The sequence below is a fragment of the Parambassis ranga genome, chromosome 5 (assembly GCF_900634625.1).
Source record: "Parambassis ranga chromosome 5, fParRan2.1, whole genome shotgun sequence".
NCBI lineage: Eukaryota > Metazoa > Chordata > Actinopteri > Ambassidae > Parambassis > Parambassis ranga.
This window is the reverse complement of record NC_041026.1, coordinates 18,072,852-18,100,065: the sequence shown is the minus strand read 5'-3', so window position 1 is coordinate 18,100,065 and position 27,214 is coordinate 18,072,852. Positions and strand designations below refer to the sequence as shown.

General features: G+C 39.8%; 1 protein-coding gene across 5 annotated transcripts in view; it reads left to right on the top strand.

The window, feature by feature from the left end:
* The window catches only part of LOC114435605 (SLIT-ROBO Rho GTPase-activating protein 3-like), a 29,372-nt gene extending 23,607 nt beyond the window's left edge, over positions 1 to 5,765 (top strand). For 4 of the 5 annotated variants that reach the window (XM_028405411.1, XM_028405413.1, XM_028405410.1 and 1 more), the window contains exons 15-22: positions 153 to 287; positions 394 to 499; positions 577 to 804; positions 1,440 to 1,513; positions 1,631 to 1,811; positions 2,372 to 2,518; positions 2,616 to 2,931; positions 3,035 to 5,765. In XM_028405411.1, the coding sequence (XP_028261212.1) occupies positions 153 to 287; positions 394 to 499; positions 577 to 804; positions 1,440 to 1,513; positions 1,631 to 1,811; positions 2,372 to 2,518; positions 2,616 to 2,931; positions 3,035 to 3,499 (1,652 nt within the window). In that variant the 3' untranslated portion in view covers positions 3,500 to 5,765. The remainder of the gene's footprint in view (positions 1 to 152; positions 288 to 393; positions 500 to 576; positions 805 to 1,439; positions 1,514 to 1,630; positions 1,812 to 2,371; positions 2,519 to 2,615; positions 2,932 to 3,034) is intronic. The other variant, XM_028405409.1, reaches the window with a different exon arrangement.
* Positions 5,766 to 27,214: the final 21,449 nt, after the last annotated feature.

Here is a 27,214-nt window from a genome sequence, read left to right as displayed (position 1 = left end):
AGCATCCTGGAGTAGTGATAAATGAGGAGACACAACTCTGCTTCCATTACTTCAAATAGACTTAAAACAGCCCATCAGTGTCACAGTGCTGTATAGCAAAGTGTTTGTGGGGAATGAATAATGAGTGAATTAAAAGTGTTTTACATCTTCAGGAGAGGATCCACTGATGGATGATCAGACTGATCATGACATCAATTCTGTGGCCGGCGTCCTTAAGCTTTACTTTCGGGGGCTGGAAAATCCATTGTTCCCTAAGGAGCGCTTCCTTGACCTCATATCCACCACCAGTAAGTCACCTTCCAGGAAGCCCTCTGAAATATTAAGGGCTTTTATTAAATGTACTTTGTGTTGCATTTTATTGTTTTAATATTTATTTGTCTTGTTTTTCTCCAGAACTTGACTCCGGAGGAGAAAGGGCTCATCACCTTCAGCAGATCATTGTGACTCTTCAGCGGCCTGTGATCATTGTGATGAGATACCTCTTTGCATTCCTAAATCAGTAAGTCACATGACAGCACAGCCCATGTTCATGCCACATTGATACAGTGATGCTCACTGCTTCTGTCTTCCCCCAAGTCTGTCCCAGTACAGCGACGAGAACATGATGGACCCCTACAACCTTGCTATTTGCTTTGGCCCCACACTGATGCCCATACCCGATGAACAGGATCCTGTAGCCTGTCAAGCACATGTTAATGAGGTCATTAAGACAGTCATTATCCACCATGAGGCCATTTTTCCATCTCAGCGAGAGTTGGAAGGACCTGTGTATGAAAAGTGCATGGCTGGAGGGGAGGAGTACTGGTAGGTATCAGGCAGGGTGTCCAAAATGTATCATAAGAAGTGCAGTCAGAGAAATAAAACCTGGGGAAACACTGGGTGTGAAACAGAATACACAAAATCTATTGAACATTCTCAAGCAGATCATCACTCTCAATGTCATTGCCACGCCTGTAGCTGGTGGAGAATGCTGCTGCAAGAACCCCAACTAATAACAAAGCAAAATAAAAGCATTACACTGTTACTATACCATCCCAGATTTTAAAGTTCTTTACATGGCTTACATTTCAGAACATCTCAGCCCAGGCTCTACCTCAAAACATCTACCCGTAATATGTCCACTGTTGAGGCATGACAGATAGAGATTCTGTGCCTGGAGTGGAGTAGCCATCCCCATCACTGACACAGTCTGGAAACATGTCAGGTCCTTGCAGTGGCAGTGTCGGCGTCTTTGGCACACTGCCAAACACTTAACTGTTTCACCCCAAGAACATTATTATTGTTGCTATTATGTATTCTAAATAGTTCTTCTCCTAAGCAATGCTACTGCACGCAGAGGAATTTGTACCTGTTTATGGAGGCACACATTTAATTAACTTTAATTAATTCAATAGAATTTTTTATTTTTATTTTTATATTTCCGTCTCTTTTCTGTTCAGTGAAAGCCCCCACAGTGAGCCGGGAGCTCTCGATGAGATAGACAATGGCACCGGACCTAACACAAGTGATGAAGGTGAGTCACCAAACACAGTCAATCTGCTGTCAAATTTATTGCTGCAGCTATGGGAGCTGACCGAGGACATGATGAGATTTCTTCCATTGAATTGTGTCACTTTTTTTTGTGTCGCAGAGTTGGAGCAGATTGAGGCCATAGCGAAATTTGACTATGTGGGCCGGAGTCCAAGAGAGCTGTCCTTCAAGAAAGGAGCCTCTCTGTTGCTCTACCTGCGAGCTTCAGAGGACTGGTGGGAAGGCCGACACAATGGTGTGGATGGGCTGATCCCGCATCAGTACATAGTTGTACAAGACATGTAAGAAAGATGTATTATTTCTGTGAGTGAATATAAAACTTGTTTTCTCTTGCAGCCATTGTTTTTAATTATAAAACTGCATCATATCAGGAAGCTAGATACCTTAGAGCTACTTTGGGCTTGGTCATTATTTATGTTGCTCCACTTTCCTAAAATACATGTTTCCATTCTTGCCATCCTCATGAGCTGTGTTGTGTTTTTATAACTACAAAAACTGCCTTTGTAGGGTTCAAATGCTTCCTGTTCCTCATTCTTTATTTCAGTACAAACAAAGCTATTAACCCCTCAGTCAACACATTGTTAAGGTGCTTTAAAGAGGACTTTTTCTTCTCACTTCTCAAAGGCAACTTTTAATTTCTGCTCCATCCTTTAGCCTGCACTACACAACGGGTAACAAAATTAAAGAGATTTCTTGAATACCAAAAGTAGCTTGTGGGGAGAGTAAAAATAATGGACCCACCTTGTCTGCAAGAGATCTGCATCTACAAAGTCCAATTACAGCATTGCCTTGAGACAGAAGCCATTAATCAATAGTCATCACTGCTGTATGTCTGTGTCAGGGATGATGCATTCTCAGAGAGCATTCACAGGACCGATAGTGAGACCAGCAGTGGGCCGCACCACGACGACAGACCCTCGTCCAAAAATGAGCGTCAGTCTCCATGTGAACACACACCTGAGAACCGCTTCGGAGCTGCACTAGGAAGGTGGGGTTTGGTAAAACTCTATGGGATACATTGTGCAGATAGAAAAGCAGTGCAACATAATTGCAAAGCATGAATTTATTTTATCACTATCTCATAGGGTGAGAGTGCGATCAGATGGGGCTGCAGTTCCACGCCACAGGAATGACACTGACAGCCTCAGCCCGACCAGAGCTGCCGATCAACCTCCCAGGGTTATGCCTCGGCCCTGCAGCCCACACAAAATAGCTGTTAGCAGAGGCCAGACGGAAAGTCCTGAGAAACGCCGTCTCACCACATTTGGCAGTGCTGGCTGTATCAACCACCCCAACAGAAAGGCATTTGTCGACAGCCACTCGCAGCGATCGTCACCGAGCACCACACGGCATGCAAGTTTAGGAGACCACAAAGCCCTTGAAGCTGAAGCACTTGCAGAGGTGAGTGTTGGATCAGATTCATTAACATGCCTGACTGTGCCACACTCACTTTAATTCGTGTGAATAGGCAGAAATATTTTACTAATGGTTGTTGTTTTTTCAGGACATAGAGAAAACAATGAATACAGCTCTACATGAGTTGCGTGAGCTGGAGAGGCAGAATGTTGCCAAACATGCCCCGGATGTTGTTCTTGACACGTTGGAGCCACTCAAACATCCTGGTGTGAACCAGGATGCGTCCGCCAGCCCTCTCCACACCATGGTAATCAGAGATCCAGATGCAGCCCAGCGACGTAGCAGCAGCAGCTCCTCCTCCGAGACCATGACTACTTTTAAGCCTGCTCTGTCCGCACGTAGACCAAGTGCACCTCTAAGGCCCCCACCTGCAAGACCTGTCCGACCAGCTCCTGTGATCGGACAGGGACAGGGACCGCATCGCTCCAGCAGCTCCAGCTCCTCTGGTCTAGGCAGCCCAGGCATCACCCCCACTGACAGGGTCTTTCCCAAAGCACCCTCCCCATCACCCTCCACCTCCTCCTCATCCTCAGACAAACAAGGTAACATGTAGCTCTACTCAGTCACAAGTCCGGTGGTGGGATTGAAGAACACTGTGGCGACTGACTGATTATCACCCCTACACCTCCTGGTGGCAGCAAAACAAACTCTTGACACCTGGTCTGTATGATGAATATTTACCACTAATCTAATGTAGTGTAGGATGGCTACTTCTGGTTTCTGCCCACACACTGTATTACAGTGATATATTACACAGAAATAGGATTAAAAATCTGCAAGGATTATTCTATAGAATGCTTCCATGCTGGAAAAAAGGGATGCACTGGAAAATACTTCTGTTTACTGAAAATGATAATGAAACATCTCATTGAAATGTTATTAGGTTACAAAGATGCTGTGAGCTTGTACTTTGTGTCTGGTTTCCTGTTCCATTATGAGAGAACACTTAGGGGAATAGATCACCACTAATCATGTCGACATCCAGTCTGTGCGGGTGGTGCATGCAGTCTATTGCTGCTTTAATTCCTTTGGCACCATTTGTATTGACAGAGAGGTTTCCTCAGAGAGCCTGTCCCATAGAGACACAACATAACCTGAAACCTGAGCTGCAGTTTATCTAGTGACCACTAGATGCTGTTTCCAAGGAAATAATAACAGGGTACCATGTAGCTTCAAGCAGCAACATCCAGGGTTGAAAAATGAAGCAGTGTCAAAAAACTGATGTTCCTCCATTCACTAGAGGAATGGCTCCAAATGTGAGTCCATCCCCGTAGACCTCCATGTTAAAATGTCCACACATCCATTTAAGATATGTAAAGTTGTCCATGACTAAAGACATGACTGCTTTGAGTGCCACCAGGTGGCTACATATCTGAAAAAGACTGATTGTGCTGCCTGTGCACACACAGTAAGACTGTGGGGAGTCAAACGACATGCCAACAGAGCATCACAGTCATGACCTTGATGCTCCGTCTTCTAGTCGTGCTTCACTTCTCTATTTCTGAATTAGCTGCTGCAAAGGTGGCAACAGCAAGAGCTATATACAGTCTATGACCCACACAGACTTCAGCCTCAAGCTGTGAACGTGTAGCGTTAATCAATTCAATACATTAGTCTGTACAAAGTGACTTCAAATTAAAATCCTGCAAATGTAAGAGGTTGGGTAAATTTATCTGAAAATAGTCGGTCCTGATGAAACTCTTGGCTGCACAGTCATTTCTTTGGCAGCTATAAAGCACAAAAGCAACCAGCTGGCTCTAAGCAGCATTGTCATTGCAGCTCGCGGTGCTTCTTCAGATTGGCGAGTTTGCACCATTAATGACGGCAGTGCGGGCGTCACCGGGCCAATACTGTAGCTGTGTCAGGCCAAGTTAAGCAGTAGCAGTGCAGCAGCACCTTTGCCTCTCTTTGATTCATTTTCTCAGCAGTTGGCCAGAGAAAATGACAAACCCCACTGCGACTCTGATTAATTCATTGTGTTCACTCTGTGCCAGTAACGGGGGACGTGTTTCTAAAGATACTCCTTAAACGTCTGATATAATGAGTCAAGCTTAATAATACATTCCATTTTCTGCATTCAGTGTCAGATAATGTCAGAATGGGCCAGTGGGAAGGCACAATAGACCAGGCTGCAGTGATGCAGGGAACGCTGACGATTGTTGTGACCATTATAGATATGCCATCCTCATATCTAATACAGAGGAATAAAGATGAACATTGTAAAAACATTGTCATCTCTCCATATATAAAAAAGATTATCTGTGGTACCTCAGCAAACACACTCGTACGATTCAAATGACTGATGCATTTATAAAAACTACAGGGAGCTGTGCTGCATTTGTAGATTCTGTGTCTTCATTTTGATGAACTTGTACTAGAAACATGATATAGCACATCAGCTCTGTCTGGATTGCACGCAGTCAGACTGCAGGCTGCGTGCACCTTTAGCTGAAGTTGTTTACTGTTGGTGAAATTTGTCGTCTGTCGTCATCTGAGGATGATCAATATATCTTTAAAGTGTTATAGGAATATTGAAATGAAAATATACATACATGCTTGTAAAAACAATAACATTGTATGATAGGAACAGGATATATTATCATCTCTAGTGTGTAGATTTTTTTGTAATTCCTATCCTTGCACAGATATTAGCAGAACAATAAATCAATGAAACCTAACAGTGTGTATATGATATATTTTAGTGCACCACACAGGATTATGTTAATGTAGAGGAGCTCACTGCAGTCTATGTCTTCTTATTCTCATTACATGCTCTACTGTTACTGTGGTTGTGCAGCGCCATCTACTGGTCAGCATGGATTTTAGGGGCATCAAAGTAAGTGATGAAAAATGTAAGGTAATGGCAACATAACAGTGAATATTAGATGCGACTTGTTTAGTTTTATGTAGTGCCTTCATTATATTACATTTCAGAGAAAATCATAAGAAATCTCATTATTTGGTGCTTTGCCAAATAGTATGTGGGAAATTATGACATAACAGTGCTGTTAATATGCTGAGTTGTCTACATTCAGTTACCACATGTGTCCTGTGGATGGAGGCATTGTCCTCCTGAAACACTCGGGAGACACTCTGAAGTGGGAAAAGGGTTCATACAGAGTATCTTCTTACTTATTAATATCCACTTATACATTACAGCTGGAACAAAATGAAAGAAGAAGCTTTACACTTCACAACCCTACATGTTAACACACACACACACACACATATATATATATATATATATATATATATATATATATATATATTTCTAAATGATTAAAAACATAAATCTAATAGAAGAAAAAAGGATTCTGTAATACATTTTGGTTTCATTCTTTGGATTCTTATTTCTAGCAGTGGTGGAGTCTAACTTGGTGTTGTAGTGCTAAATTCAAGGTACTTCTCTTTGTATTAAGGCTGTGTACCTAAAATAGGGTACAGGGTATCCTACAAATAGGGTATCCTGAACTACCCACAAACCTCTTCAGCTTGCTTAAAAATGCATAAATATAATAAAGGTGAGTTTTTCTGACCTCAATTTTAAACTGGCCTGCTTTATGTAATATAAACAGCAGTGATATTATCATATTTTGTTCATTTTAATTTTTAATGTTGATCATTGAATGAATATCTTTCACTGCTGTTTTATTCGTGATGGAAAAATATATTACAGGTGTGGAAAAAAAATTCATCAATATTGTCTATAGCAGTTCTGCTGCCATCTTGACACAGGGGTTGATAATAATTTATTCTTGGCGTTGTTCAGTATACAAAACAATGCCTGCTCTGAGATACTATTGACATTCAGTCATAAATATATAAAGCAGACAGTCTGTAAGATCCTGTCTGCCTTTCAGAACCTGCCGGCTGTGTTGTTTTCCATATCCTGATCCGAGTCAAGTCTACTTGACTGTTTTGTTTCTCCCAGCACTCAAGTGTCAGGTTTAATTCACTTAGGTGTGTTTATTGAGATTAAAGTGGGAATATAATCAGATTATGACCTTGACTGAGGCAGGAATGGCTGCCAAGAAGGAAAGGACCACCCGTAGACCAGCACTGAGCTTTCCGGCTATAGCTTCTTATAGTTCAAAAGGCCTTTTCATTAATGTTGTGATATGATTAGTAAGGCCACCAGGGTCGAATCTAACACGAGGTTTGGAGACTGTGGTCAGTGATCTCAGACTTTCCAAGCAACACAACAGTCAGATCCCCAGTTAGGAGGATGTGAGTGATTGTTGTTGTGCCACCTGTGTGACACTGTCACTCACTCGTATTCCATTACACTGTGTTTAATAAGTGTGAGTTTTTAATTTCCTTCTTAGGTTTATCCTTCTGGCACAGAGGACAGCACAAATAACAATGATGCCACAGTTCCAAAACAACAGAATGTAAACCAGGCCCTTCAGGGGGGGACAGTGCAGAAGCATTAAAATGACAGTAACAAGGTCTAACTTGCTGTAGCTTCACGAAAAAAAAGCTTGCAAATGTTCTGCAGGTAAATTCAGCCTGCATGTGATTATACCTTCTAAAACAGGCTCAGCCCTCTGTTTGCTCTTGCAAATTAAATAAACATAATGTATCATGCAAAAGCCAAGTTTAATTACACTACAACGTGGTCTGTTTTCTAATCAAACAATGCTGACCTGTTGTTGCCCACAGCATCTTTATGAGTGGAGAGTTTAACTTGAATAACCTTCTAAACTTACGGAGAGAGATAGAAGAGAAAAAAAGCAGAAGAATAGTGAAAAATCATTTTATGTAGTAATTCTAAAATCATATCATTGCATCCATAATCCCTCAAATGCCTCCTCAGTAAGTGCAGTGCAATTCCTTCAGTTATTTATCCATGTTATTACAGTCTGATTTCCTCCTCAGCTTGTTAGGATCAGATCTGTGCTCCTGTCTTTGCCGTTTGCAGCTTTCAGTTGCTGCTCGTCTGCTTTAAATTAATCAATGAAACTGCTTGTAGCCGTCCAACATGCAATGAATTGGTGCGATGCTTGTCCAGCTGCTCTGCCATGCTCTGAACTGGCTCACAAACTGTAACATAACACACTTTCTAAACCGTGTTAAAGGAGATTGTTCTGTTAACCTCACAATGTTGTGTTGATGACACCATTCACTTTGGGATTTCACCTAAAAACCAGACGAAGGTATGCCTCACCATGGAACAGATTCTAGCTGATATCCTAATCACACGTTTCCTTGTTGTTAGTTTTTGTTATTGAAAACATCTGCGTGAAACAGCGGCGAGGTACAAATCCATGTTTCTGTACAAGTGATTTTAACAGAGTGTAATGCTGTGGTTGTGTGATGGAGCCAATTTTTTAATAAATAACTGACTATCCCATGCTCTCATATGGGAATACAACCAGGATGAATTCTTCTTCCTCACTGGTGCAAATACCAGCAGGTCATTTCACTGTGATTAACTCCATGTTTCTTTTTGATCAGAGCTTTATGAGCAAGTTCAGCCTGACAGGGAAACATTTCTGATTCACACACATGGGTTGAAAATGAAAGTAATTAAAGTGATCCAGCCTGTCTTAAGATTTCACTGCCAGTGTGTGTAATACAGTAAGATATAGCTTGCTTATTGGAGAAGGAAAGAGAAGTTCAACAATGTGAAGCACTTCTCCAGACAATCTGCGCATTTTGGATGAGTTAATGCATGAATTGTTATATTTAACGTGCCGGCTCTCTAACCTCCTCCCGGCAGGTCCTCACTTCCCATCTTCCACACCATCAGCTTTACTCGGAGCGTATAGATTTAACTGAGCTGAACTAATTGTTGACCGCAGATCAACCATGTAATGAGACTTGTTCGTTCAGACACAACAAGTTTTTTACGTAAATCATGTGTGGTTATACTTCATTTATCCTGCAGTCACTAATCAGAACCTTTACTTAAGAACATGAAATAATAGTATTCCATTACATGTTAAAATGGCTGACTGATTGATTATGCAAAAATGTTTGAAGTTTGAAAAACGTATCAATCTAACTTAAATAGAACAATGTAAGTTTTAGAGAGCTAAATGTATCTGTTTTCTAGTTGTTATTACTCTAAATGTGACTCAGTATCCTCCTGGTCCCTCCAGAGTGTCAGACCAAAGAATTAGTAGGGGGTTGTGAGGCACTAAAAGTAATCTTATATGTTTGGAGCCACAGTTTTGAACCATGTGCCCGATGTTATAAATGGATCTAATGTGTTTTTGTCTAGAATGTGGCTGACTGCAGCTCCAGCTGTGAGTGATGATAAAAGGCAGAGGAGTCTGTAACATCACACCTCCTCAAAATAATTTACTATACTAACTACAGGATATAAGTAATGGTTGTTGAACATAATTGAAACACACTGTACTGATCTAAGAGAGGAATGCGGGCCTTATATGCTGTATATCCAGTTATCCAGTTGCATCAGCCTCTCCAGGTTATATTTTATATTGTGCGGGTGGTCAAAATGTCTGCCAACATTTGTCTTGTTGCCTTGTCTCTGTGGAGTTCAGGTCCACTCCAATACACTTGGATATGTTCTCCTTATTGTTCCTAAACTGACCAGGTCCGCTTTAACACAAAGCTGCTGTCGATGCTGAAACTACCCATCTGTATGCCAAAGCAGCAGTTAGCTGAGCATAGCTACAGACTGGGACAACATTAAGAATATAGTTCAGTTATTTCAACCATTGTAGAGATGAGATTTAACACAATCGCATCACAAAGTGAAAAACATGTCAGGCACTTATGTTAACATGTAACAGCATGACAGCAGTCTCTATTCCATAACTTTATATCAATAGTACAAGTTCCTTCCTGTAGACTGTAGAATGAAGCTGGACAAACCTTCTGTGACGTCCCCCATAGGTTTTTGAGGCTTTGGCTGTCACTAGCTTTGCCTGTGTCATGGTTGGCCTTGGCCCCGTTGTTGTTGTGTGAGTGTGTATATGCGTGACAGTGTGGGTGTGGTTTCTAGGTGGAGGCGGCTCCTCCCTCCTTCAATCCTCCCACATGTCACTGGCTGTGCAGGTGTGCACAATCACAGAGAATAAGAGGGGCATCTTGCCTGTGCTTCCTCATCAGTTAGTTCCGTCATCCATTGTGGTGAATTCCTCTGAGCTAAAACTTACCTTATGATTGCTTCTTGCCTGTTTCCTCTGGAATCTTGACTAACAGTTTTGATTTTTACTCTTCTCCTCACCTCACACCTGGTTCTTTGATTCCCCTGGCTCACAACCCTCACGTTTACAAGGCAGCGACTAGCAATTTGATAATCATATGTAAAAACTCAAACAAAATATATTTTTAAGTACATTATGCCAGCAAACTCACATACCGTCATTCACAGATTCATTAAAGATAAAACCCTTTTTGTTACTTGGTAGTTAACATGCTTATTTCTGCTGTAAAGTTGGGCCTTTTACCATTGTGGTAAGTGCACATCAACTCACTTTTAGATCAAGCCTCAAGTGGCCACTAGACAAAGGCCATTTTTGGCTTGACAGTATTATCTTCACTTCAGGTTGGTGTTATCCTCACTTATTTACAGAAAGGGTACCTTCTTCCAGGTTAAAGTGTTGCCTTGAGTTCAAATTAACTGTAGAAGAAGGGAACATACTGTTCAGCCTAATGACTAGTCTAATCATGGCTCAGGGGAAGAGAAGCTTTGCTTTTACGTGTCAAACATGGATGGTAGAGGGCAACAAAAGGTCACTGCTTTATTAATCTAACTGAATAAAAGGTGGATGCACATATAGGAAGCCCAGAATCCATGATGAATTCCACCTTTTTGAAGGTGGAGTGCAAGAATTCCAGTTGAAATGACTGCCAGAGCTTGTGTGTGGGAATTGTGCCAATACCACAGTGGAAATTAAATGAGCCTTACCATGCAGCCGCTTGCCCCCTCTGCCCCTATAGTGTGAGAGGTGTCTGTTTCCATCCATCAGGAGGGGGTTGGCTTATTTATTTCCTGGCTCTGTTAGGTTAAACCAGAAACAACAGGAAGGTGCTGAAGTAACTGTCAGGAGATGCAGTGATCTGATCAACCAAATCTCTCTGAAACATGTAGGCCCAAAAGGTAGATTAAGATAAAACAGTCAGATACTAACTGATGACCGGAGGCTCCTGGAAGGTCACACTGATTAATATCTCATTCAGCAAGTCTCAAGATCCATCATCTGTGGAACTAATGTGCTTTTGGAAAAATGCAGGATATCTGTGTGCAGGAGATGGGAGGGCTAGGTGTGGATATGGAGAGAAAAGTCTCTCTCAATGTTTATTTAAAAGTTATTTTTCAGTTCTTGTATTCACTGGGAAATTGATTTGAGCTTAAAAAAAATCAAATTTATGACAGTAGGAAGGAAAGAACTGGGATTCCTTTTTTCAGTGTTTATCTGTTTCTTTAAACAAATGCAGGTTATTTAACTTTAATCCATACTAAAGTTCAACCGAAACAACCAGCATTTAATTGTACATTATTTCACAGTATTTACTGTACATTTGCATGTACAGTAAATACTGTGTGACCCAGTGGAAAACAAAAACATCATGAGACGCTTGTAGATTACAGCACTCCAGTGCTGTCACACAGTTGTCCACAAAACAGTAACAGATGCTATGGGAGTGTTAGTCATTCCTCTTTCCAGAGAATTGTATTGTAGGGATGGGAGATGTTACCATGGTAACCAAGACCCTAACCATCCTGTTTTCTTTCAATCTTAAACCTATACGTTTATCTCTAAATCTAACAATGTGATTCTGTGCCTGAATCTGACCAAACTATTTTTTAATGGAACAGCTCAACAAAATACACTGGGCTTGTTCTTCATAAGGGTGTGTATTGCAATCACATACTGCATTACAAGGAAGCCCTTTCCACTGCTAAATCTGGTGCTTATGCAACCCTAATCAGTTTCAGAAAGTTGATGTCAGTGATATCTACAGTTAACAGCATCGTGTGACCACCTGGCACACTTGCAGCTCACCTGTATATAACTGCATCAGCTGTATGGCCTCTTTTAGCACCAAGATTGAAAATATTCATCAGCAGCTGTGGGACACAGCCGACTGTACGCTCTGAAAGAGCAATGCTGAAGTGATTAGTAATTGTGTGTCCAAGTGTGGTGTGTTCTATTAGAATATGAGGCGAAGGTCAAGTGTCTGTTAAACAATCTGAAGTGATGTTTTCTTTCTGATCAGTTCAGGGACATGCTCTCACAAGACAACATGTAGCCAAGGCTGGAAATTGCCCTTCGGTTAAACATATACCCACAAATATCTTCACTTTTAGCATGTTTTGACATATTCTGAAACTTGGGATTATCTCACTGCACGAGAACTCACTCACCTCCATCTGTTGAGCATATAAGTTGAATTTCTGTCTTTTATGGATACGTTCCAGTAAGTCTATTATGTAAATGGCCAGGAGCAGCACAGATTGAGATTTGATATGGATAGAGTTTCCCTAAATCTTATGAGTAGCTTGAAGCCATCTTCATCTACTGAGAGCTTCCCCTGTATCAATTTCATGGATATCATCTGTCTCTGTTTAATATGAGACACAGATGTAGGATTTCTTTCCCACATTTGAGATGCAATGTGTAACATATGAAACAGGGCAGCAGGGGGTTGTTTGTTTGCTTAGCCTCTTCTCTTCCTGTTGACAAGAAGTAGGAAGCCACATTGGACAGTGGCATCAGTCTACAAGTCTCATGGGTAAAAGAAGCACAGAGGGATAAGTGTGTTTAGACATCCACAGACACTAATATGCTGTACTCTGCATTCCTGGCCCCTGAAAGAAAATAACTACATAAAGTAATTGCATTGAACCTTGAACTCTTCAAAGTTATAAACAATTACAGCAATAAGCCAAAACATTCATTATTCCATTACAATAGTGTCTGTTTACAGTGTGGTGGGGTCTGTGTGTGTGGGTGTGTGTATGGAAAGGCAGTTGACAAACCCAGGACTCTTTGACATGCATGTGGAGAAGTCTGGCCCCTCTAAAAAGCTGCTATAGTGAAATTGCAGACAGCTGTAATAATGGCTATGATAGAAAGGTGTCAGGACACACCAATCATCTCCAGCTCGCAGTGTATATGGGACTGTGGAGCCACACGCGGCGTGCCCAGGCTGCCCAGGGCTGAGGAATGAAGCCAACACTGAAGTGCCAATTCAAGGCTGGCTCCAAAAGCAAGTCAATCCCCATAGACCTCAGTGTTAAAATGTTCAGCTGTACATCAGAAGTGAACATGTTTACAGCCTGGTACAAAAATCCTGTAGCTCCTGTGGAAGATTTTCTTATTTAATTATGACAACTACAAGGACAATAAAAGCTGCAGGAAGGTGGTTTGACCTAAAGATTTTTTTTTTAACTCTTGTGTGTGCATCAGAACAACCATTTTCATTGTGTGTTTTAAATGTTATATACAGTTATGCAGGTGTAATTTTTGTTTTCTGACTTCTGGGGTTCATGCTGTAAAACACAGATCATGTTAGAGGCCATTCAGTAGGAGGACACACATCCACTTCACAGGGGATCACAAACCAGAAGCATCAAATTATAGCTGAATAACCATACAATGATAATCCCTACAAACAGTTTGGCTTTATTTAGCATGTAAATATTTACAATCTGTTACCAGGAACTGAGAGACTTTCCTTTATTCTTCTGCTCCTCCATTCAGAACCAACAAACTGTATGAAGCATGTTTAAAGTTCCAGTAAATCAAATTCTGCACAATTTTATGCTTTTTTATCTTTTAGAGAACACACAAATTATCTTGTTAGAAGGTTTAATGTATTTATTTTGTAATTTGTTACAATGTGGTACAAGTTGTGGCGCTGACTGTGTTTATGAAGGACTAACTTAAATTTCCACGTATACGCTATCCAAGAAAATGCTCTGCTCACTTATGCAGATTAATGTTTATGCTCATACAGGCTGAATGCACATATTAACCACATGCTCTGAGCTCTCTGAAATGACAGAAGGTCAAATTTGCCCATTTTTATCTTTTACTCTGCTGTGTGGTTCCTCTTAGCTGAAGGGCTTTGGGGTGCTGTTTAGTGTCCAAATTTGTTTGTGTAGATCTGAAAAGGCAGAGCTAGAAAAGCTGATTATGTTTGTTTAGTTTTTGTATTGGCCACCACTGAGCTGGGAAGAGACTCAGTGAGTACCAGCAAATAAAAATGTCTTTTGATTTTCTCTTTGGTGGAAGGATTGCATGTAAGCTGAAGGAGGTTGTAAAGATCAAAGAGAGCCTTTTGCTTTGAGTTGCAATGTCAGATAGAAAACATGTACAGTATACAAATCATAAAAAAAGATCAACATGCTGCATTGGAAACAAACAAAAAAAGTAAAGTTTAATCACATGAGGAGAGACATAATATCCATTATAAGTTTCCTTATTCTGGCTTCGTAAAGAGTGTTTAATTATTTGACTCAGATGGTGCACACTGCTGCCACATGAGCAAAAGAAGAGGTCGATTGATTATATATATATATATATACACACACACACACACACACACACACTGCTGTTTAACTGAAATGTAAATGCTGTAAATGCAAGATGTCTATGAGGAGGTAACATGTCTTATGATTTTTGAGGATCCAGTCAGATCAGATAAGTGCATTTAGCCCGGCACACACAATATTTTCTGGAACATCTGTAGTCACATAATCAATGTGCCAAAGCTGTGTTAATGCTCCCATACAGTACCACACGTGTTAAAATTACTTGGTGGACTACAAAGCCCACGAAGTGCCACAAACCACAGGGGTCCGTGACATTTTCTTGGTTGCAATGGTGATGAACATGACCACAACCACGACTGACAACAAGACAGATCAGTGGTAAAAAAACAAAAAAGATAAAAACAGCACTCATTTCAGTCACCTACAAAAATCACCTGCCGTCATTTTCCTGCTAAAATTAGGCTGCTTAACTCCAGATGTTTACATATGAAGGATTTGCACCTAAGTACCCATACCCATTTTGCCAGTCAGAATGGGATCTGTCATGAAGTTTCATTAAAGGCATGCAATATTACATGCAGTCATTCACACATATGTTAAAACAACCATAAAACACCTGTCCTTTTAACTGCCTTAACATCCATCCTCTACTGTTGTGTTCTTTGCAGACTGGACTGAGTTTATATGGCTAATACACTGAAATGATGAAAAAACACATCTCTGCAGCTGCAGTGTCAGTGTAGTTCAATCCATCACCATCACTTACATAGATCATAGATTACACACCAGATGCTTGCAGCTGGAAGCACTAAAATAAGTTCTGCTTAAAAGCTGCCTAAGCCATATGTTCACTATAAGTATTCATATAAATTGCATCAATCAAGTGTCATTAAGTTTGGAGTCTGCCTGCGGTGCTCTGTTACAGTAAGTTATGAATGAAACATACAAACACTCCTGCCTTCCTTTGCTCTGCAGATATTAATCATACCCTCCTTTGAGATGCTGTTGGTAACATGAATCTGGTGCAGTGTGACAGGTGAGAATAAATGACCTGTGAGTAATGCTTTGGTGGACTTTTCTGGACCTTAAAAATGTTTGTTGTTTTTTTTTTTCTACTCCATTGGTGGGAACGTTTAAAAGTGGTCCATGTTATCTGCTTGAAATGTGTACATATCTAAAGAAAACATTCAACTCTGATAAACTGTAGCTAAAAAGAATGTATTAGCCGTCAACAACCTTTCATCAGAATCAAGCTGATAAGTAGATTGGCTTATCTTGTGTGAGTGTGTGATGACATAAGAAAAATATCATATTGTTTGTTGGCCAGTCATGAAAGATCTGCATGATGCAAAGCATTTGACATCTTCTAGATTGTTACAACACTATGTATTTCTTAAAGGTTCTTTTTACACATGTCACTGAATGCAACATTGAGTGTCGGACTGGGCATTTAAATGGAATGAAGACGAGGGCAAGTGAGTTAGATGAAGAGTTCGATAAATTATGATTTCCCAGTAAATACATAAACTGTAATTTCCTCTGTGCAGGCTGATGTGTTGCTATTTCATTTTGTTGTATAAACATGAGCACAGTCTGTGACTAACTCTCATTTCCTCTGGTCTTGTGTGATGCAATGATAAGTTAGAGGCAGAAATTTAAAACAAGAGTTGATGAGAGAATTTTAAATTAAATATTTTTAAATTCAGAACAGACAAAAACTCATACACGCGCATTGTATTTTATTTTATTTTTATATTCTTATTTGTGAAACCATATATGACTGTATTTGTGCATGAAGACACATGATGACAATAGTACGAAGCCTCAGTAAAAGGATCAGATATATAAACGGACAGGATAATGTGCACCATGTGTGTAATCCTCACCGAAGATTAACCACTTACTCCCAAAATGTGAGCTGTAAATTGAATTTTCCTCTTAAAATTTAATCAGCCCAGAATGTTAGAGGGTCATAGATCAGTGTGGATTTTATTTTTAGATCGTATTCTGATAGAAAGAAATCTTCTCACTGATGTTTTGGTGCCGATTCTCTTCAAGCGTGTGTGTGTGTAAGGGAAAATTTAGGGGGAGAAATGAGCGTTCATGCGGTTAAGAAAACATACATGTTCTCAGTATAGACACTTTTCCTGTAATATTACATGTGCTGTCAACACATTAAGTGATTGATTTACTTCCCAGAGTTTTCACATACTGCAGGTTTGGGTCAACACAACACCCGCTGTTTACATTTTGGTTCGATTCTGGGTAAAAATGTCTCAGAATATCCATGCATGAAGAAAAAATAGATGGCAGAGCGACATCCATTAAGAGCTGACAAGCAAGCACAGAATAAGAGGAGTATTATGTTCAGTGCTGCATGACTATCAGCAGCCCTCATTAACCCATTCATCTGTCTGCGACATGCATCACAATGAAATGTTTCCTGTGTCCTGCAGTGATGTTTATCCTGCCAGATAGTTTTGGTTGCAGAGTTTTAGATGTTTCTTCTCTCCAATATAAGCCTGCTAGATGGCACCAGATGGCGCAGACCTTGTTACAAGCAATTTCACATAGGAACTATTTTCTGCACAACTATACTCAACAACCAAAATTGTTCACAACTAAGGCCAGTGGATCTTGTTAGGTTACTTTTTCTGGAATCCATTTGGTGCTTTGAGGACCACAATCTAAAAGCCATCTACTTCCATTACACTGGAGAGAACACCGCACTACAACAATCTAGATGCACTACAGGACTCAAAAACGTGTGTATTTATATAACCTGTATGTACAGGTTGAAGTGTTGGGAACATCGTACATGACAGGAACTACACTGGATGTTTAGTAGATTAACTAGTCTTCTGATATAGCTGCACAACCCCCTTATATTGTTAAGTGGTGGTTTTTATGTTGTGCTGTCTCATTAAATGGTCGGAAGCTGCTCATTTTATAAATCTTTTTTAATCAAACCGATTGTCCACTCTGTGAATATCATTAATTGCATCTGCTGTGTATGGTAGGGGGACAAAGCGCACACACACTTGTGTTACTCTCTGGCCCTGTATTTCCTTTTCTTTCACTGATGGAAGCAGCATCCACGCTCACTAATGAGGGTGGAGGAAAATGAGGACTTTGCTGTTAACATTTTTTTTCTCCCAATTTTCACCCTTATAATGACGAGTCATTAAACAGACATCTGTGAGGGAGGAAGTTTGCTCATTATGAGTTCACAGCTTGGGAGCACTCAAAGAGATGCCAGGTCCAGTCCATGGTGCTTTACTATACATGGTGGAATGTTCTGGTATTATAGCATAATAGAGAGAAAAAGAGATTGACCATTTAAAAACATCTTGATGTTATACATCAGTTATTGAGTTTTGTTGATGTGGAATAATGAGGCGTAGAAGCACTGTGAGGAAGAGTGCACCATGGGAGCTTACCGTAAGTGTTTATTCTTTGAATGACATTTTATTCTTATTATGAGTCAGACCCTCGATAGTGATCTGAATTTTGTTTGTCCCCTTTCCCATCTTGTTTTATATCTGACCTCCTCTGTCTCTTCTTGATCTTGTCATGGGAACACAGAAGCTCAGAGAGGGACACCAGTGAGCTCTTAATGAAATGCTACCAAATCCCCAAACCCCCACTCTGTTCTTTCTTTATTGCTTTGCAATACATAAGCGCATAAATAAATAAAAGTGGTGTCTTGAATTGGAATGGAATGGGGGGGGGGGGGCAGACTGCCATATGGAGGCAGAGCATGAAGACACTGAGTAAGTCTGTCTGTTATTTTTCTTTTAATGGAATATAAGCTGATACTCTGGATAATCTTTATGTAATGCACATGAAACAGCAAACAGCTCTCAGCTTCTTATCCATTTAACTTTTTTTAACAGAATGAACTTTGGATTGGAGCATTCAGCATTGTTTGGAGGCTGTTTGTTTAGTAGATGCTGAGGAGGATCCTGTTAACCTTTGTCCCTCCTTGATTTTAGTTTTGCTGTAACAAAAAGAAACAAAATCCACAGCAATCCACACAAAGCTGCACTCTTTCATTTCCACTCTTTTACCGTGTATTTCATAAGAATGTGATTTTTAAGGCTCTTTGATATGATTATTTTATATTGAAGGACCACCTACTTGACTGAAATTCTCCTCAGCCTTTGGCATCACATTACAGTGCAACAGGGTTCAAATGGCATAAGCTGACTTTGGTTCTGATATTTGCTGTTTACAAATGCAGAAAAGCTTACAAGAGCACATTGAATATCCTGGCATTTTGGTTTGGCAGGAATACATGAATAGACTCTAGGCTGTGTTGTTTTGAATTTCTTCTTCTTTTCTTTAAATTCTAGCAGACAAGGCACTGAAAGTACACTGCTGCTGACCTGATGGTTTGTTACACTAAACCATCTGGGAGGTCCCTCTATGGGAGGCTGTTTTTGAAAGGACAGGTGCTTTCAAAACATTACAGATGATTGGATAAACAGCCTGTCAGCCTCTGTCTATCACAGCCAATTAGATTAACAACTCATGTAATGAAGCAGGAAACACAAACACACTGCTGCAGGTTTTTCAAAGCTATAAATTAGCATGTCAAGTTTTGCCCTCATTGCAAGTAAAATGATCTGAACCACCTGTGGCTTGGTTGATGCTTGACAAGAAGGATTTCTGTGAGTTTGTGATCTCACAAATCGGGTGACATCACGAGTTAACATTATTGCCATAAAAAAAACAACAACAATGCCTTGGGCAACAATGGGCAATTTGAAATTACATAGACGTTTGCACATCCAAAAATCCAGATGCCAAGTGTGAACATAGCTGTCTACATGTGACGCTAGGCGTCCATAATAAAATACATTCCTGGCGTCTGAAGAAAATCATGTTTTAACTGTTGTTGTCTCTGGATTTCATTAAGAATTCAAATGTAGTCCCCATCTTGTTCTCATTTTAATGCTCCCAGTTCAAGCTGTAAACACAGTATCTTCTTTCACTGGTACAGATATGACACCAAGGGAGCAGCCAAGTAATGTCTCAGTGATGGTATAGACTGACGACATGATGACATTCACTGCGGCCAAAAATACATACATAAATAAATAACTGAAATCAAAATAGGGCTCATCATTCTTTCCTCTTCACTATCTGCCACAGAGACACACTTAACTCACAAACATTTTTCAAAAAAAAACAAAGCACCCAGCGTGAAATCCCCTGACAAGATCAAGAACAGATAATAAAATGTAATATTCCTCCAAAAACTTAAAATGCTATATAGCAATTTCACTTCATCCTGATTCAGTTTTGTATGGAGATTTATCACATTACAGGCTCAGCTTTTGGTATTCTCTGCCCAGGGCCATGCTCCATGCACAGTATGACCAATTCCCCACATCAGTTGTGTAATAAGACATTCCCACATTTTATGGAGGCATGTAGTACAGCACTGTGTGCACACAGCACATCTGATCCTGGCTCAGCCCCATCTGGTATAATTTACACAGCCAGAAAAAGACTCTATACAAGTCGTTATACAGAATGCCTTATATATGGCATATATAAATATACCTGATGCCTGATTGTCTTTGTTTGTCAGGTATCATCAACATGATACCTGACAAACATATATTACAACTTTAAACACACACTTTATCCATGTGCAACAAGCTTCTACTCCATTTTCTGTGTGGCTTTCTGAGACTTGGATACATAGAACAACAGTGTCTATACTAGGATGCTCACAGCTCACTCTCAGGTCACACATTAAAAATACAAGAATTTGTCATTATTTTATACATGTTTGTGCAAAATGTATGCGATAATCAGGTCAACTAATGGCCCTTCCAGTCTAAATCACACCTAACACAACCTTGAAATAAGTCAGACGGAGTGTAATTCTCTGTTAAGTCCAGCTGATCTGAAATAAACCAATAGATGTGATTTGGAGCTGCATCTCCCATTAAAGTCAGACAACACAGGAAATTATAACTTACAATGTTTTGTTAGCCATCCAAACAATTCCTTGGCATTAAAGTTTCTTTACTATATTCTACCTGGTAAAGGAATCATTGTGGCAATAAATGATATCACAGGGTGCTTAGAAGAAGACAAGTCACTTAAAGGTAGCATGCAAACCCTCTTTGCATGTCATTGATTTTCCATTAATTGAGCTCAGCTGCAGATGTTACAGATGCTATGCTATCCTCAAAGAACAGTGCCAGGGGCTACATCTTCTGCTGTTGTATGGATTCTCTGAGGACTTGGCTTTTATCCCTGTTGTTTGAAATTGCGTCCACATGCTGGAGTAATCATTGAAGCTGCTGGCTCAGAAACAAAGTCATTATTATTTTCTCACTCACCTAAATACATTACTTTACTTTAGTGTAGTGTATCTTTTCATAACTTCTGTTAAAGGGAAAGTACTTATCCTTTGTTTGAACAGAGTCAGAATGTTATCAGGTTTGTTACAGTCACACTGTGTCCCCAAAGTGCTTGTGTCCTTTCTTTGGCACCGTCTTCAGATTCCATGGAAACAAATGCTGGAAGAAGAAAACATTCGATTACAGTAGCAGATAAGCAGAACTCATAACTTCTGCATTTCAGAAGGTACAGAATGAAAAACAAGAACTGCTGGGAACAGTGAATCGACTCATAATAAAAGACTTTATGGAACAAAGAAAAGCATATCTATATGTTTCATATATTTAGTGGAAAAAGCACAATTGTAATCAATAAAAGTAATTTTAGCTGAATTTCAATAAGGTATTGATCCCTGGTTTGTAATACCTCAGCAGAAAAAGAAGCAGACATGGATGTTGTGCTGGTGTTTGCTGTTCCATACCTAAATATTAGATCAATGACATTTTTCTCTATAAATTCCTCTAATTTATGGAGTGACCACCAAATCTCTCATTGTCTCTCTGTTAGGTTGCTTTGCTCTGCAGCTTTGGCTATAAGCAGATGAAAAATGCATCAGTAAACAGGAGATCCAGCACAGCACTGCAGACATGATACACAGCAAAACACAGAGCATTCGGCGCAGGCTTGAGTATGCAGTGGCTGCTTGTTGTGTAAAGGTCCTTTAAAACAACTTTAAGTTTTGATTAATATGCATAGAGAATGTATTTATGTTCGGCTTCTGGCTTTTTAATGTTCATTCACATTGTTTTTTGCAAACAGAGATGGACTAATGTTGTGTTTTTGTTTCTTCATTTTAATGGTCTCAGTGTCATGATACCTGGACTTGCTTTGTGTTTTTTTTTTTTTTATTCTTTTTGGGCTTCGCTTTCTGTTGGACTTCGTTTGTCTGCATTGGGGTCTACCTTACAAACTTTATATAATAACAGACTGCTAGACCAGGTGCTGTTTCTGGCCCACTTCACCTGATGCATGATTATAATCTTTAATAGTTTTATTTTTCATAAAAATGTACACTCACTCAACATACAGTTGAAGTGGAAAATGAGTTCAATAAAAAGTTATCATTTATTTTGTGAAAAATGCCTCATGTTCTAGCTGCTGTTGGTGAGGACAGAACACATTTTCTGGCACAACAGGTTTCAAGAAAGATGGAACAGAAAGTAAAATATGTCTAAGCCAATATGTGATTAAACACAGAGAACACCATAAAAAACTTTTGACAAGTGACAAGAGGAAAAAATGAGCTACACAGCTGCAAACAACTCTTACATCTTTGTAAAGTCTTTTCCATAAAGCCGAGAAGGGTCCTGATGCCAGGAGCTGAGGCAGGTTTTGTTTTGGGTGATGGGTTTATGATACAGGGCACACCAGTCTTCAAGACAAGCATTAGGATTTTACATCTCTTGTCTTTAAAAATGACATTTTTAGAAATACACCTCTTTCTTGTAGCACATAAATATTAAAGTGGCGATGACGACTGCAGCAGTGGTCTGCAGATAATTTGAGTTTTATTGGAACAGACATGTAGGCACATTGCTCTTCTTCTGTTTAATTTCTGAATGAGAGGGAGCTTAAGGAATTTACAATGTGCCCAACCATCCTGGGTGTTTGAGCTCTTTGATATGAACACACACAGACACTCACAGTGTGTGAGAAAAAGTGAGCATGGGTAAAATAACCCATGACCATAACAGGCACGTTATGTAAGTTAAAAAAAAGAAAAAAAGATGAGACAGCGTTTGCTTTTGTTGGCAGTGTTCACACAAACCTTGTGTTCGTCACGCTAACAAGATTTAGTTCAGCGTTTGATTGTGACCTGTCCACCACCACCACACACATGCTTCAGGTTAGAAACAGAAGAGTGACTGCTGGTTTATACCTGTGTGAGTGCACTGAAACCACAGGGCAGCTGTACCAACACGCCGGTTTGTTATCCTGTGTTGCGGTGACCCTCGTGTGCTCAGGTGCTCCCACAGCGAGATGTCTCCACTCTTACATCACCGAGTCAAACGGCTGTCGCTGAAATACAGTGATGAACTGGTGATGCATATATAGATGCCATGTGTGGCTGAGTGAGTGTCAGACTGAGTGTTTGAGAGGTCAGGACTCTAACACTGGATTCTTTCTCTGTCTATTTACATGACTGAGGAGCCGGTCATCTGTTTCATGTCAAGGTATCTGTGTGAAAAAAAATATTTTTTCAAATGTATTTCATACACTTTCTGTGCTGGTGGGCTAATGTGATTTGCCTGTGCTTGCAGTTGATGGAGATGCAGCGGGATAACTATGAATGTGTGGCAAAATAACAAAATCATGTGTGACCTACAGCGCATTGTAAGCTAGTGTTGTAAGGCTAAAGAGAATGTTTGCTACTGAAATCACATAAACTAAAGAGACACTGATCCAGATCTCTCCAGGCAACCAAACTGTCACACATTAAAGCCACAACAGGGAGATTTTCACTTATTCCAAAAACTTTTGGCCAGACAGTCAATCATTACGTAAACTGGCCAGTAATGCATTTTCATTGCAAACTGATGCCAACCTTTCCCCAACTTGGCTTCATATATGTCAGATCCCGAGCATGCATCCACAATGTCCATGACACAGTATGAGTGAGAACTCCCTGGATAACCATATAAAGGCTGCCAAAATTTGCCAAAAAGGCAAAATGGAGACGGCAGGGTGGATGGAGGCTTTAACATTGTGCATTGAGATGTTGAAAGCCAGGCATTCTTTCAATTAAGTGCTTCATGGTGCATTTCCCTGGTGAGCGTGGGCTGCTGGAGGAAGTGGCCATCCATGTTTCTTTGTCAACAATCAGAAGATTTCATGAGCAGAACTTCAGAGGACACAAACCCCCTAATAAGCCTTCAAAACAGAAAGACCAGGTCTGAGGGAAAAAACTCAGGAAACCAAAGAAGTGGCTCTCTGGGCAGATGAAAAGAAATGCCCACTTTGATCAAAGTAGGAAACAATAGCAAAAAATATATATAAAATACATGAGCCAGAGCACACCACCTCATCAGTCACACATGCTGCTTCTGCCATGATTTGGGCATGCTGCTCATTGATGATTTTGCTGCTGATGGAAGCGTTGCGTGTGCTCAAATTAAGCTGAATGCATATCCACTTTATTCAATCAGTTAAAATGTTAACACACGTAAAAAAACAGTCCTCAAATAAGTAAGTAGGAGGAAATGTAGATTTTTACGGCTGCAGTTTGGGGTTCAAATAAACCCTTTTACAATAATAGAGACATGTTACAGCTTCGTCTCTGGCATTTTCTTGTTTGTCAGGTTGAATACTCCCATCTAAACCAACAGATTTTATATGCACTAATTCATAAAATCACAGGAGGACGTATACACAAACTTCATTTCAGTCACCTTGAAAGTTTTACAATGTAGAAGTCTGGAGAGCATCGATGGGGAAAATACCAAGTGTCTGCTGATGTGTGTCTGTGGTATGACTCCTCATTAAATGATGTTTAAATAGCCTTATGTAAATATGTATATGTACATTTTACTCAGACATGAGGCATGGAGTCTTCATGTGTAAACATGTAGTACATCAAGTTACAGAGTTTTGCATGTATATATTTCTGGTAAAGCAGTTCTGGCACATGTTTTATACACAAAATTCAATTTCAATGAAATTGAATTTGTATGGTGCTTTACGGAGACCCAGAGTCTGACCCCCGAGCAAGCACGTGAATGTAAACAGTGGCAAGGGAAACCTCCCTTTTAATGAGAAGAAACGTTGAGCAGGACTGGGATCAATAATAAACAAAATATATGCAGTTACATATGTCGTGATTGTGACTTGTAATTCCGAGATAGTATTTCTGTGGACCCTTTGCTTTATGATCAAAACTCTGAGCTGTGCTGTGTTCATGTTAGAGTTTTAATGCATATTATTTGCTTCAGTACAATATAAGATTAGCAGTCTATCTGTCTTCTAAAGTGTCTTTCAAACTGCTGTGTCCATCAGAGTTGATGTAGCAGTCAGTAACACCCAGGATTCTCTGATCCAGCAACTTCCTCCAGCTGCTCCCAGGCCTGCTGGGAGACATAATCTATCCAGTGACTCCTTTCCTGGCCTGGGGCCTCCGCTCAGCTGAGCGTGTTGGTAGATCTCCTTCATTTGGTCATCAACCACATTTCATGGCTGTAGGTAAGAGTAGGGATGTATACTGAGCGGTGAAGCTGGGAAAATATTTGGAATCTTCAGTGATTACAGAGTGGCTGTCCTCAGCATGGGAGCAGTATGACCTTGTCTGATCTGTCATCATAGTTCTGTCTAACAGTTTAACTTTGTGTTCATTTGGGAATTAAGTTCCGTATTTATGAGTTTACTGGGATCATTCTTTTGGGAAGTAGTTTCTATTACAAAAAGTGTTTCCTCAATTTAGGTTGAGTGTTCGAAGTAGGCCTTGTAAAGGTGAGTGAGTTAAATGCAGTCAAAGCACTGTTTTCACACGTGGACGGTATGTCTTTATATTTAGTTAAACTATTCATTTTGACTCAAGGACAAGCTGATTTGAATTTGTTGTTTAAGGGTGAGAGGACAGCAGAAGCTCATGTACCTCCCAGTAAATATAAAGAATACCTCAGGGGTCCTCACTACATAAAAGACTGGAGGGATTTGGTCTTTTTACTCAGCACTGCTATTTTTTTTTTTACCTGGCAACAGGTCGTTTCTCCTTTTTTTCCTCACATAGACTGGTTTTTGCCCTGCGGTTTATCTAGATGTTCTTTTATTATAGTTAAAGAGAAAGAAAAAAATTTACTTTTGAAGCCCAAAACTTGAAAAGCTGAACAAAAATAAGACTGGAGAAGACAACATTATAGGTTATGTAATTAGAATAAAGAGAAGAACAAGCAGCATCCTTAAAGAAAACCCCATATAACTGAGCAAACATCAAACATTGTTTTTTTTTTAAATACTAAGCCCTGCAGGGAAAGTGTTAATTAAGATTATTGTTTAAAAAATTTTTTTTTTTAGAGTTTTAGATTTTTTTTTGTTTAAGTATGTTCAAGTGTGTGTCACTAAAATGTCCGACTGAATGTCGTCCTCCATGTTTTTTCATATTGAAGTCCACATGCTGTCTGGATCTTATGTCATGGCTTTATAAACTGTGTTTGTATAGAGTTTATATAACATATCTAACCTGCTTAATACACTGACAGGGTTCAATACAACAACAGAGAGTGAGTGCTCGGCAGTGTAAGGTTTGGTATGACTCAGAATAGATTACATGTTCTTTGACATTCTGTGATAACACAGTGGGTAATAACCGGAGAGCTGTAGTAACGTCTTCAGATGCCTTTGGTTGAATGATCATATTATCTACAGCCTGTCGATACACTCAGAGCTGGCCAGAGGCATAAACAAACTAAGTGGCTGCCTGGGGCAATGTAAAGTTATTATAGTTTAATATTTCCAGTCACACAAACATTTGTAGGATTTGAAAACTGTATTTTTCCTATGGTTCATGTATGATCAGTTAAAGGATCCGAAATGTGTTTCAGTTTCTGTGGCAGGTCTTTAATAAACACTCAATCATCTGATTATATATACGTCAAGATTATAAGCATTTTTTGTGTTAAGTGCAGGATTGTTTTTGTTGTTCATTTAGTCCAAGACCACTTAAATAAAACCATTACTAAAACTATTCTATTGTTACTAAGAAAAGATTAAGATTTGGAAAACCTTTGTTCCACAATGGGGAAGATAGAGTAGCATTATTAACAGGTCACTGTCAGCTAAATCTAAACCCCACACTGGATGAAACTTTAACTTTTTTATTCCTGATTTTTAAAACAAGAATGTACGATGTTTTTAGAGATGCATGCTAACAGCACCTTGATTGACACGTTTACCTGCAAGCTCCAGCCGAGCAGTTCACACCCTCCTCATTGAATCAAGAAATTGTTGCCACCATGTCTCAGTCTGGCAGATGTTGTGAAGTATAATCCTTCTTGTCTGAAACTCAGCTTCTGCTCCTCTTTGTTGCTGAACAAATGGACTGCATTAAACGGCACAGTCAGTGAATTGCTAAAATCCCCCCAGATGTTCTCTGAGGTAATTTCTGGAACATTTAAACACAATGTTTAAATATCTTCTAATACAATCTTCGGTGTTCTGTTTTGTTACTTTGCTTGTGCAATGTTCCTCTGCAGAACAGCAGAGGAACATTGCACAAGCAAAGTAAAGTCATGAGAGAAGCAGTGCTGCCTGTGGGTAATGTTATTGTACACAGTGATAACATCTAACCTAAACCCTGCTGTAAAACCTTTCAAACACAGGGACGCTGGTAAAACATTCAGCTAGTTATCATGGACATAGTGATTATTGTTGTTA